The 13,072-nt window shown below is 47.4% G+C and overlaps 1 protein-coding gene across 1 annotated transcript in view; it reads left to right on the plus strand.

Moving 5' to 3' along the window:
* LOC140582482 (NLR family CARD domain-containing protein 3-like) overlaps positions 1-8,410 on the plus strand; it is a 35,797-nt gene extending 27,387 nt beyond the window's left edge. The window contains exons 7-9 of the mRNA XM_072706896.1: positions 4,789-4,962; positions 5,082-5,128; positions 7,890-8,410. Coding sequence (XP_072562997.1) covers positions 4,789-4,962; positions 5,082-5,128; positions 7,890-8,410 — 742 coding nt within the window. The remainder of the gene's footprint in view (positions 1-4,788; positions 4,963-5,081; positions 5,129-7,889) is intronic.
* The last annotated feature ends 4,662 nt before the right edge of the window (positions 8,411-13,072 follow it).

Below are 13,072 nucleotides of genomic sequence, written 5' to 3' on the forward strand. Positions count from 1 at the left end.
AAAACACAACTGCTAAAGCAGACCTTTCTTCTGATGACATACATATATGTAAAGCATGCGGGAGCAGCAGAGAGACAGAAAATTAAATACCCCCTTTTTAACATCAAATAAAGGCAATGTAAACAATAATAATAATTGATACTTAATTAATAGAAATTGTCTTTTACGCCTCCCTCAACTTGCTCTTTGTAGAGTAAGCTGTCTGCAAAGGGCAGCCACCTGTAGCGGCACCCAGGGAGCCGGGGGTTAAGGGCCCGCAGATGTGCTGAGGCCTTTATCTCTTTATAAACCATGTCACGTTGATTAAACTTTTCACAACATGGCAGAGACTACGGTGAAATATGGTTACAAAACAACATCAACCTGTTAATTTATTGTCTCTGCACCACTTGTGACCTTGATCATTATTTATTTGTTTGCTTGTGTTTAATCACACACAACAAGTTAACACTAAGGCATTAATCTGAAAAGTAAAAGAAAAACAGCAGGAAGGAAGAAGGAGAGAGAAAGAAAAAATCAGCATGAAAAATTGCAGTGACAGAAGCACTAGGTGTTATTATGCAGTATATATGTGAGGACTGTGAGGGTGTGTACTGTACTTTACCCTTAACGAGGGGCGTGTGTGTGTGTGTGTGTGTGTGTCACTGTGTGTGTGTGTCTGTGTGTGTCACTGTGTGTGTGTGTCTCACTGTGTGTGTCATTGTGTGTGTCTGTGTGTGTCACTCTGTGTGTGTCTGTGTGTGTGTCTCACTGTGTGTGTCACTGTGTGTGTGTGTGTCTCACACTGTGTGTGTCATTGTGTGTGTGTGTCTCACTGTGTGTGTCACTGTGTGTGTGTCTCACTGTGTGTGTCATTGTGTGTGTGTCTGTGTGTGTCACTGTGTGTGTGTGTCTCACTGTGTGTGTCACTGTGTGTGTGTGTGTGTGTCTCACACTGTGTGTCATTGTGTGTGTGTGTCTCACTGTGTGTGTCACTGTGTGTGTGTCTGTGTGTGTCACTGTGTGTGTGTGTCTCACTGTGTGTGTCACTGTGTGTGTGTGTGTCTGTGTCCCTTGGTGTGTTGGGGAAAGTGAATGTGATACATTGGGTGGCAGAGATGAAAGTGATGAGAAGGACGAGATAAGGGAAGATTGATGGGTGGGGTGGTTTGGCCAGAATACCTCTGCGTCCAGCCGAGGCCTGATGAATCGCCCCGTGTTCCCCATGGGCCCTGGCAGGCCGACCCACCGCACACCGTGAGCGGGCCAGAGGGAGGGGCACGGCAACCTCCAGGACAGGGCTCCACTCATGACCCCCCACCCCAGGCAGACCACACCCTGCATGTCATGCCGCCCCTTTTCTAGGGTGTTTTTGTGTGTGTGTCTGTATGAGTGGGAGACAGAAGGCTGTTCTGGTGTGATGCATTAAAAAAAGCGGAGTCTGCAGGTTGGCCCAGCCCAGGGCGAGAGAGACCAGTGGGCGGGAGGGCGGCCCCTGGAAAGTGGCCCCTGGAGGGCCCCCACCCCACGGCAGCTCAGTGACCCTGCTCTCTGCTGCTCAAAGAGAAAAAAGTAAATAAAAAAATAAATAATTTCACATATACTGTATAAAAATGGAACCCTTTAATCAGTGTTGTGAGTAAAAGCAAGACGAGAAAGCAGAGAATAACAACCATCTTTTCGGAAGTAATCCTCTGCGTGATACTTCCATAATATGGAGAACAGAGCTGAGATTGCTACATAATCAATATAATAAAGCCTATAAAATCACGTCTTAGTATTCCAATTAATTCCAAAATAATTACAGTAAAATCCCATTATAGTGGACTCGCTTATAACGGAATATTGTCTATATAACATCTCAGGCTCTATTGCCCCCCACCACACTCCCTGCTGGTGGATGAGGCCCCCGGCTGCCGATGCGTTGGTGGTTCTCGATGTCCGGGGCTGGATGCTCTGGTGTGTGCTGACTCACTCTCAGCGGTTGCCTGGCGGGGCCTGGTCCTTCCGGCTCTGTCGGGTCCCGGCTGGGGGGTGGGGGGGCCCTTGGACCTCTGCGCCCGGGGTCCGGTCTGCCCTGGTGTGGCCGGCCGCCGACGGAGCCTGCGTGCTCGCCGCCACGGCCCCCTGGGGCTCCTGCGATGTGGCTGCCGGATGGCCCCCCTCCGGAGCGCTCCTCTGCCCTTTTTTGGGTGGGGGCTGCAATTGTCCCTGCGGTGGTCCTCCTGGGGTTCCCATGCCCTGGGGGGCCTCTGGATGTCTGGGGCCTGGGTCTCCTCCGTGTCGGCTTCATGTCCTGGGTGGGCGGGGCTGTGGCTCCCCACACACACTACTAGACAGTTACATGGAGAAACCTTAGGAACACCAGCGCGCTGACACACACAGGTGTGCACACAGGTGCTCACAGACACGTGCTCACGGACACACACTGTCTTGATCAGCTGTTGCTTCTGGGCATGTGTTGTAATGCGGGTTGTGTGTGCTGTTCAATAACATTTAACGTTGGATGGTTGTTGTGATTAGTACAGGTGTTGTATGTTGTCTTTCTCTTTTCAGCAGATATGGAAGCAGATTATCTGTTTTGGTTTTTTTTTTTTTCTTTTCTCTTCTTTTTTCTTTCTTTTTTCTTTTCTTCTCTCTCCCTCTCTCTCTCTTCCCCCCTTCTTCTCCTTTGTTCCCCCCCCCCCTCCCTCTCCTTCTTTTGAGGAACTAAATAAAAATATAAAATAAATAAATAAATAATAAAATAAATAAATAAATACAAATAAAGTAGTCCTCCGCAGAGGGGGGGTGGAGGAGGGAGAAAAAAAAGAAGAAAAAAAAAGGAATATTGTCTATAATGGACAAGGTCCGCTGGTCCCGGCCGTGCGCCTTTAAGAACATGCAGAAAAAGCATCGGATATAGCAGACTCGCATATAACGGAATTTCGCTTATAATGGACAAACAATTTGGTCCCTAGGGCCGCTTTTAGCTGTAGTTCTCTTGGACATGCAGTTCTGCCTACAAGGCATGTGGTGTGCCGGTGATATCCAGCGCAGATACGTACGTAGTTGGGATTATTAATAGTCACGCATCTGGTCAGGTAAAGTTGGATTACTACATGTACAATATAATAATCTATACCACAAGTGTGTCTGCTGGGGTGTGGCAGTAAATGGTGTCCTGTAGTTGTGTTCTGGGCATACAGCAACTCTGGATATAACGGGCTGTTTTACCAGGTCCCTTGAAGTCCGTTATAACGGTATTTTACTGTAAAATAAAACGTACGCATATTACAAAGGTGAAACATGAAATGCAATGACTGTAATTGAAAAAACAACGTTAAAATAATACGAACAGGAAGATATTTTTATATTTTGTTTAGTCACTGTCTACTTTGAAAGTTTACTACTAAAATAGCAAAGACAACATACGGTTATTTGTGCAGAACATTTCACACGGATGTGATTTAAAGTACTAGATCAAATAATATTACACAGTAATAATGACCTGTGAAATCAACCCAGAAGGTTCCCTGTTGGTTATGGGGTTAGAACCAGCAACTTTCGCATTGCAAGGCGACAGTATAAACCAGTGTACCACCGTAATAAGCATTTGTAACATTTACGTAACTTATGCATTTAGTCTGTCTGCAATTCATTGACAAGCCAACTCCCTGGCTGTGTTTATGGCCACAGTATTGCCTTTTTTTAGCGATTACATCTTTGTATTTTTTATAGAGCTCCATCAGCAGCGTTTATTCTGTGGCGGAAAGAAACACCACTCTCATTTTACAGGCTTTCCGACTCATTTGGTCGATCTATCGCTCATCCATTTATATGGGCTTCTTCAATGTCGCGGGTGTGCGCACTAAGTGAGACTATGCAAGTCTGTCTTGAATGAGCCTTGATTAGTTAAAACTGAACTGCGTTCGTGGAACGACATGAAGTTTAGAGACGGAGCTAGTTTGAGTCTGACTTTTTCTGGAAAGTCTGCCTTTCTTTAGCTACTTTCATGGAATACCCCCAGGCGAGCCATAACTTAAATTAAACTAGAAGTAAAATTCATATCCCTAATAGTTTTACGTTAGTCTACCATATTAACATAAATTAGAAGTGCCAGAAATCGTTCATTTAACCACATATACTACCATATACTAACCAGATGTATGGTTAATGTTTATGTTATCGCTCGTGTATATAAAGCTTATTCTCATATGTATCATAAGGTAATGACAGACCTGAGAATCCAGCATTTGTTTTTCTGAAATCCCGGCACACGCCTCCTCTGTACCCCGACCTGCAGAACTGTCGTTAACGTGGAAATGAGTTGTGTTGTGAATCTGTGGTTGATTACTTTTTCTCAAGGACCCGGATGTGTGTCACACTAGATTGAAATTGAATTCGCAAACTGAATTTTTCGAGGTAGGATAAATGCTATTTCGAATTACTGGAATTCAAATTCAAACTATTCAATTCAGGAATTGCATTTTGTAATGCGGATAACTGCAGATTCAAATATACAAAATTCATATTCAGTTTCTAGTGGCACAAATATCAGCCCATAGTTCTTCTGATGTTAATGCTGCATCAAGAGTATCTGCTATTTCATTGCTTAATATGGGTACATCTAGATTATTTAAAAATTATTCTATATCAACTGCATCTGGTTCTTGTTCTGAGGAGTATAGGTTCTTATAAAATGTTTGGAAGGTGGTGTTAATTTCGTGTGAATATTGAAATATTGATTACACGAGTCACATTTAAAGTAAAACTTGTAATGATGAGTTGATCTTAGTTATCTGAGAGTTTTTGTCTGTCTCTCTGCAGGCTGTCAGGCTGTAGAGTCACAGAAGAAGGCTGTTCTTCCCTGGCTTCAGCTCTGAGATCAAACCCCTCACACCTGAGAGAGCTGGATCTAAGCTACAATCACCCAGGAGACTCAGGAGTGAAGCTGCTCTCTGCTGTACTGGAGGATCCCAGCAGTAAACTGGAGAAGCTGAAGTGAGTACAGAGTGTGTGTCTGACACACTACAGATACTTATGCATGTATGTGAAGAAGAGGCACCAATAAATAAATGGATACAGCAGTACTACTGTATGTCATTCTGCTTCTCCTATAGTGTGGACCACTGTGGAGAGTACAGGACCAGACCAGGCTTACAGAAATGTAAGTGTGTTTGCATGTTTTTATTAATAATACCTGCTGGGAACATCTGGCGGAATCCCCTGTCAGGAGGAGTTTCAACTCCAGCAGAACTTCTCCCATGTCCCGAGGGAGGCGGGGGACATCGAGTCCGAATGGGCCATATTCTGCACCTCCATTGTGGAGGCGGCTGACCGGAGCGGTGGCCGTAAGGTGGCCGGTGCCTGTCGCGGCGGCAATCCCCGAACCCGCTGGTGGACACTGGTGGTGAGGGATGCCGTCAAGCTGAAGAAGGAGTCCTATTGGGCCTTTTTGGCCTGTGGGACTCCAGAGGCAGCTGACAGGTACCGGCGGGCTAAGCGGAACGCGGCTTCGGCGGTCGCTGAGGCAAAAAGTCGTGTATGGGAGGAGTTTGGTGAGGCCATGGAGAACGACTTCTGGACGGCTTCGAGGAGATTCTGGTCCACCATCCGGCGTCTCAGGTCGGGAAAGCGGTGCAGCATCAACACTGTTTATGGTGGGGATGGTGCGCTGCTGACCTCAGCTCGGGACGTTGTGGGTCGGTGGAAGGAATACTTCGAAGACCTCCTCAATCCCACCGACACGCCTTCCAATGAGGAAACAGAGTCTAGGGACTTAGGGGTGGATTTACCTCTCTCTGGGGCAGAGGTCGCTGAGCTGGTGGCCGGGCCCCGGGGATGGATGAGATCCGCCCGGAGTTCCTAAAGGCTCTGGATGCTGTGGGGCTGTTTTGGTTGACACGCATCTGCGGCATCGCGTGGACATTGGGGGCGGTGCCTCTGGATTGGCAGACCGGGGTGGTGGTCCCCATCTTTAAGAAGGGAGACCGGAGGGTGTGTTCCAACTATAGGGGGATCACACTCCTCAGCCTCCCTGGTAAGGTCTATTCGGGGGTGCTGGAGAGGAGGGTCCGTCGGATAGTCGAACCTCGGATTCAGGAGGAGCAGTGTGGTTTTCGCCCTGGCCGTGGAACAGTGGACCAGCTCTATACTCTCGGCAGGGTCCTGGAGGGGGCGTGGGAGTTTGCCCAACCAGTCTACATGTGCTTTGTGGACTTGGATAAGGCATTCGACCGCATCCCTCAGGGAGTCCTGTGGGGGGTGCTCCAGGAGTATGGGGTGCTGGACTGCCTTATAAGGGCTGTTCGGTCCCTGTACAACCGTTGTCAGAGCTTGGTCCGCATTGCCGGCTGTAAGTCGGACTCGTTCCCGGTGAGGGTTGGACTCCGCCAGGGCTGCCCTTTATCACCGATTCTGTTCATAACCTTTATGGACAGAATTTCTAGGCGCAGCCAGGGCGTTGAGGGTGTCCGGTTTGGTGACCTCAGGATTAGGTCTCTGCTTTTTGCAGATGATGTGGTTCTGTTGGCCTCATCAGACCGTTACCTTCGGCTCTCACTGGAACAGTTCGCAGCCGAGTGTGAAGCGGCTGGATTGAAAATCAGCACCTCCAAATCCGAGACCATGGTCCTCAGCCGGAAAAGGGTGGAGTGCTCTCTCCGGGTCGGGGAGGAGGTCCTTCCTCAAGTGGAGGAGTTTAAGTATCTCGGGGTCTTGTTCATGAGTGAGGGAAGGATGGAGCGGGAGATCGACAGGCGGATCGGTGCGGCGTCAGCAGTGATGCGGGCGCTGCATCGGTCTGTCGTGGTGAAGAAGGAGCTGAGCCAAAAGTCAAAGCTCTCGATTTACCAGTCGATCTACGTTCCTACCCTCACCTATGGTCACGAGCTGTGGGTAGTGACTGAAAGAACGAGATTGCGAGTGCAAGCGGCCAAAATGAGTTTTCTCCACAGAGTGGCTGGGCTCTCCCTTAGAGATACTGTAGGGTGAGAAGCTCGGTCATTCGGGAGGGACTCAGAGTAGAGCCGCTGCTCCTCCGCATCAAGAGGAGCCAGATGAGGTGGCTCGGGCATCTGCTTAGGATGCCTCCTGGACGCCTCCCTGGTGAGGTGTTCCGGGCATGTCCCACTGGGAGGAGGCCCCGGGGAAGACCCAGGACACGCTGGAGGGACTATGTCTCTCGGCTGGCCTGGGAACGCCTCGGGATCCCCCCAGAGGAGCTGGATGAAGTGGCCGGGGAGAGGGAAGCCTGGGTTTCCCTGCTGAGACTGCTGCCCCTGCGACCCGACCTCGGATAAGCGGAAGTTAATGGATGGATGGATGGAATACAGTAGATCATCACGCATAATATAGTCTTATAAGCAATACTATAACGTTTTCATCAAGAAATATCTCTATCCAGCGAATTAAATAATTTCATTTATTATCTGTAAAAACAAAAAACATCGAAAAGGCATGTGATGTTTTAAAATATACGGCTTGTTTACCTCAAGAGCTTCGTAAAAAGACATGAAAACAACAGCGAAACCACGTACAAATCAGCGCGCGACAGGGGAAACCTAGGGAAACTGAACTGCCCGGAACACCGGCTTTAGCGGTTAGAAGGAAGTTCGTCTTTAAAGTAAATTCACTGACTTTTAGTATTAATATCTGGTGCCGTTTTGTGGTAAATATGCTTGTGATGAATGTGTCTGATGAATGTCGCTGCTTTGTAATTTTGTTTACCCGTAATTAAGCTGTTAGTTTAGCTCGCGCCGCATTTTGCCGGCTCTTCCCGCCGGCGTGTGCGCCGTCTGACATTTCCTGAGCTATTTCATAAACTTCACTTCCCGCTTCGTTCGGGGAAGCTGTGCTGTTTTATATTGTACACAAACATAAAGTACAGGCTGCCTGATGGTATTAATAATTCTTCCTCCTGCCTACAGACTCCTGCCAGCTGACGCTGGACCCCAACACAGCAAACAGATACCTGTCTCTGTCAGAGGGGAACAGGAAGGTGACAGGGGGGGCAGAGCAGCCATATCCTGATCATCCAGAGAGATTTGACCGCTGGTGGCTCCAAGTTCTGTGCAGAGAGAGTCTGACTGGCCGCTGTTACTGGGAGGCTGAGTGGGATGTAGGTGGAGCCCTGATAGGAGTGGCTTATAAAGGGATCGAGAGGAAAGGAGAGAGTGTCTGTTGGCTTGGATACAATTACAAGTCATGGAGTCTGTGCTGTAATCCTGGCAGTTACTCTGTCTGTCACAATAAGAAAAAGACTGCCATTCCCATAAAGCCCTCAGGCTCCCGCAGAGTAGGAGTGTATCTAGACTGGCGGGCTGGTGCTCTGTCCTTCTACAGAGTCTCCTCTGATGGACTGACCCCCTTGTACAGATTCACCTCCTCATTCAGTGAGCCCCTCTATCCAGGGTTTCGGGTTGGTATAAACTGCTCAGTATCACTGTGACATGTTGCTGGTTCTCCTTGCAAAAAGGTAAAATCTCTGCTTTTTAACCTTTATATTCCTTTTTACTCTGAAATGAATGTTTGACAAAAACAAGTTTTTCTCTCTGACTAAAATGTAACTAAATATAATCCTGATGAGTGGAGGGGGATTTCCCCCTCCCCTGTATATGTACATTTTATATATTTATGCATATTTACTGTATTTCCAATAAAGACTTTCTGTTCTCTCCTATTAATGTCCTGCTTCAGCGTCACCCAAAACATAACAGTAACATAATGAAACTACAGTCTGGTGGATTAAATTAAATAAATTCACTTCACTACTAACACAATGAGAATAAATCAGTGTAAATAATGATCATTTAACTGGAGACATAACAGAAACAAAAAACACTGGAAAATATAATTATGTCTTGTTACTACTCTGGTTCAGTGGATTAAAGTAAACAAAATTATTATGAATTTATGTGATTAGATAAAATTTCTTTTATCAGATAAATATGCCCCCACCCCCCCACTGTAGAAGGTCTGGCAACGTCCCTGTCAGACAGAAGGGGCAGGTGCCCAGGCACCCTTACCCCCCCACATGCCTGACCCAGAGCAATTGATACATAGATACTGAATCCATTGTCTCCGATCGGAATAAGCCACTTAATTTACCTACATGCATTATTATTAATAATAAACGTGTATACAGACATCCATTAAGCAATCTGCCATTGGATTCATTATCTATTGCAGATTAACATTCTATACAGTGACTGTAGTCAGTTATAATGTCTTTCTATCAAGCTGCTGCCATATTTCTGACATCCACTGGACATGTCATTTCACATAACAAGCGATCCTTCCGGAAACAATGTGTACTTTTCAGGGAGGCCAATAGGTGGACACAAAACATCGATTACTAAATAAAATAGGTTCATAGATTAAGAGAAAACGATTTGTACGTCAAAGGAGAAAAATGTGAGTTTCATAAAACCTCCCTGAAGTTTCTCATCCAACCAGGAGCAGTGGCGATGGACGAGCAGAAGGTGACCGCGGTGCGTGACTGGCCAACGCCCTGCACAGTCAAGAAACTTCAGAGATTTTTGGGATTCGTTAACTTCTATAGCAGGTTTATTCGCAATTTCAGCATCAAAGCATCCAAAGCCAGGGGAATTCTTAATGCCAAAGTTCATGTTCACTTTAAAGGTGTTGTAGTCGTCCAAAAGAGTCAGCATTAAAGTGTTGGCACATGTATTTGAACTGGTGAGGAATTGAAGGCCTGGCCGAGGATCCATGCCAGTGGGAGGTATGCATGGCACACCTGTGGCAAACATGAAGATCTCCTCCAGGGTCACTGAACTGTCATTTTCTGAAAGTAGAGAGCATTGGGACTAATTCACTTAACATGGTAACCCCAAAAAAAACAGGGATTATACTTTATGTTGATAAAAAGGACTTTGACTAACCTTCACAATCAAGTAGGTAGTCCGCCCAGCAGGGTTGGGGCCATTCCGGAATGCATTGATCAATTCCAGTCCAAATCAGGAAATGGAACTGGAGCTGGGATTGGGAAAAAAAAACTACGCAGAACAGAATTGGAGTTAAATCTCCCTGAAATTCAAATTCAACTCCAATTCTGTTCCCTGTAGTTTTTTTTCCCCCAATCCCAGCTCCATTTCCTGATTTGGACTGGAATTGATCAATGCATTCCGGAATGGCCCCAACCCTGCCACCCAGAAACTTCTTGTTTTGTCCTCTAGGACCCCCCTGTTGCTTCAAACTGGACTAAGTTGGGGTTGGAATAGGTTTTCCATGTCTGTAGCAGATAGCTTGTCATTCGAATAGCAGAGAATAGGGGTTAAGACTGTAGGATGCTGCTGCAGTGCTGTTAGAAACTGCAAGCTGGCAAGTCCATCCTTGAACCTAAAATGCAATAACACGGTGGCTTTAAGTTACAATGAGGCAGCGACACCATATTTTACTGTGAACATTTCAAAGCAACAACAATAATACACTACCTTTCAATTGCTTTGTGGTTCCTGTCAATTATATACCACCTAAGGTAATCCTTGACAACAGAGTGTTTTTCCTCCACTGTCATAACATGTTTGAAACACCCAGCAGTCTGCAACATGGTACTGTTCTGTACAATCAGGTCCTGAAGACTCTCCAATGAGTATGCATTCTCAATCTAAAAGTAGGATGTACTTCATCATTTCAAATGCAAAACATAACCATAACTATCAGAAAGCTATCATGATAGTGTCATGGTTGCGGGCATCTCGGGCACGGGAGCGCGGCATGGTGCACGAAAAAGGGCGGACGACCCACTTGCGGCTCCAAGAACAAAAAGGGTTTATTACAAAAGACAGAAAAACTACAAACACAAAGAAACCAAAAGGACCACAAGGGGTCAACAACCAAAAAGGGATTAATTAGCAAAATCCAATAACAAAACCTAACTACACAACTAACACGGGGAATCTCAGAAACAAACCATGAAACAAGCAATACTAATCAACTAACACGCAATCACAAACAACCTAGACATAGACAATGAACCACTAGTGAACTAAACACAGGCAGGAACTTAAATAGGAACACTGAACAGAGAAACGAGGCAGCAGGAGTGAGACAAGCAATTAACCAATTGGGGAAGGTGCAGGACAACGAGCAATCAGGAAAACACACAAGGGCAGGCACAAGAACAGGAAACAGGTGGAACTAATTAACTCAGGGAACTGGGATGGGAAAACTAAGACTGACAAAGAAGGAAACAGCATCTACACTAGGGGAATAACAGACAGGTAGAAACACAAGCAGGGGCACATAGAACTGAACCAAATACAAATCACAGGAACTAGAAAAACTTATACAAAGAAACACTAGGGAATTAAACAGGTAAGAACACAGGCAAGGGCACAAGGAACAAAACCAAAATACAAAAACAGGAGGTGGTGGGATTTGAACACAGGACAGAAGGGTACTCAGACAATCACATGCTCAACACGTTGAGCCATGTGGCTAGACAGGTAACAGGGGAGAACAAAGACTAACACAAAGAACGGGATGACCAGCAGCAGCTGCCCTGACAGTACCCCCCACCTAACGCGCGGACACCGGACGCGCGCAAGGGCACTGCCAGGACCACAAAGAACAGGCGGACAGGACTAGGACGTAGAACCAGACGGGGAACAAGACAGGGAACCCACTAACGAAAACCAAGGAACTGGACAGACAGAACCAAGAACTCGGACAAGAAGGGAACAAAAACAGATAGGGCAGACACCAGGAGCTGGGACAAGAACACTAGACGAGGGATCACAGTAGGGGGCAGAACTTGGGGACCTGGAACAAACGGACGTGGACTCTGAGGAACAGGGCTAGGGACACGAGGTGGAAAAGGAAATGGTGTAGGGGAACCAGAAGGGCAAGGAACAAAAGGAGCATGGTGAGGGAAAGGACCAGGAACATGGGACTGGGACTGAAATGGGGCAGATGAACTGAAAGGGAAGGGTAGCAACGGGACTCTTTGGGACTGCTGGCCAGGAAACATAAAAGGGAAAGGTTGGGTAGGGTGTGGGCCTGGTGGCCGATTGGAGGGCGAGGTGGAAGGGACTGGAGGACGGGAACTGGAGGGTGACGGCGAGGAAGGGACTGCAGGATGAGGACGGGAACTAGGACCAGAGGGTGACAAGGAAGGGACTGCGTCTAGGCGGTTGGACCGCCTAGTGTGTCCCCGTCTCCCCTTTCGGGAGACAGAGAACCGGCCTGGCCCTCTGCTGGACCTCCACCAGCGCCATGAAAGGTCCGCTTGGGTGGAGGTAGGCGTCCGGATCTTGGGGCTTGGGGCCAGGACGGTCTTGGGCGGAGATGCAGGGGCAAAGTCAAAAGGCTTTAATCCCTGTGGGCCGGGCGCGGGCAGAGCAGAAGCAGAGGCGGCGGCCCCCTGTGGGCCGGGCTCGGGCAGAGCAGAAGCAGAGGCGGCGGCCCCCTGTGGGCCGGGCGCGGGCAGAGCAGAAGCAGAGGCGGCGGCCCCCTGTGGGCCAGGCTCGGGCAGAGCAGAAGCAGAGGCTGCTGTCCCCTGTGGACCGGGCGCGGGCGGCCGGGGCAGAGCAGAAGCAGAGGCGGCGGCCCCCTGTGGGCCGGGCACGGGCAGATCAGAAGAAAAGAACCATTTTCTTACTCTGCATCCTTTTGAGCATTGCTACTGTCCTCATCACTGCCAGAGTCCTCCTTATCATCTACTACAATTGGTGCATACAGGTGTGTGTATTTGCTGAGAAATGAACACAATTATACATTGTTGATGTTTCCAAATCAACAGTTACACATTAAATTTGGAGAGTAAAGAATAATACCTACAGTATAGCATGCAGTTTCCAGTGCACACCTTGATGTTCCTGAGCCCTCTTCAGAGTCAGAAAGTACAATTTGTTTCCCAAAACATAAAAAAGACAAGACAGGTGAGTGAGTTCAAGTACTAAAAGGTTAAGTAAAAGAGCTATCAGATTTACTTTTTAGAAAGAAATGCACTCTTATAAACAAAAATAATATGGATGTCTAGATCATTGTGTCATAGTGTTGTAGTCAAGACCGCCTAAACCGAGACCAAGACACTGCCAAGACTTGAGGGTACCAAGGCCAAGACCAAGACACACTAAGGCGAGACCAA

The sequence above is a fragment of the Paramormyrops kingsleyae genome, chromosome 24 (assembly GCF_048594095.1).
Source record: "Paramormyrops kingsleyae isolate MSU_618 chromosome 24, PKINGS_0.4, whole genome shotgun sequence".
In the NCBI taxonomy this organism is placed as follows: domain Eukaryota; kingdom Metazoa; phylum Chordata; class Actinopteri; order Osteoglossiformes; family Mormyridae; genus Paramormyrops; species Paramormyrops kingsleyae.